This window comes from Pterocles gutturalis, unplaced genomic scaffold, assembly GCF_000699245.1.
Source record: "Pterocles gutturalis isolate BGI_N339 unplaced genomic scaffold, ASM69924v1 scaffold15480, whole genome shotgun sequence".
NCBI lineage: Eukaryota > Metazoa > Chordata > Aves > Pterocliformes > Pteroclidae > Pterocles > Pterocles gutturalis.
The window spans coordinates 358-566 of NW_010146102.1; the positions used below are offsets into that span (position 1 = coordinate 358).

A 209-nucleotide genomic window follows, 5' to 3' on the forward strand; every position below is an offset into this window, starting at 1 on the left:
GCGCTGTTCCCCGGGCGTTTCCCTCCCCAGCCGGTTGTAACTGCGCTGCTTCTTGGTCTCGCCCCAGAGGTTGGAGCCGCCGTACATGCTGGGGATGTTGAGGACGGCGATCCCTTCCAGGGACGTGTTGCTCAGGTCTAGCAGGGTCCCATCGCACTGCCGGGAACACGGGCAGCCTCAGGCTGGGCAGGCGGGGGCAGCTGGAGCCC

The 209-nt window shown here is 67.5% G+C and overlaps 1 protein-coding gene across 1 annotated transcript in view; it reads right to left on the reverse strand.

Moving 5' to 3' along the window:
• Window positions 1–2: 2 nt before the first annotated feature.
• LOC104470629 (diacylglycerol kinase beta-like) overlaps window positions 3–209 on the reverse strand; it is a gene marked incomplete at its 3' end in the record, with an annotated part of 8934 nt that continues 8727 nt past the window's right edge. The window contains exon 11 of the mRNA XM_010085616.1: window positions 3–156. Coding sequence (XP_010083918.1) covers window positions 3–156 — 154 coding nt within the window. The remainder of the gene's footprint in view (window positions 157–209) is intronic.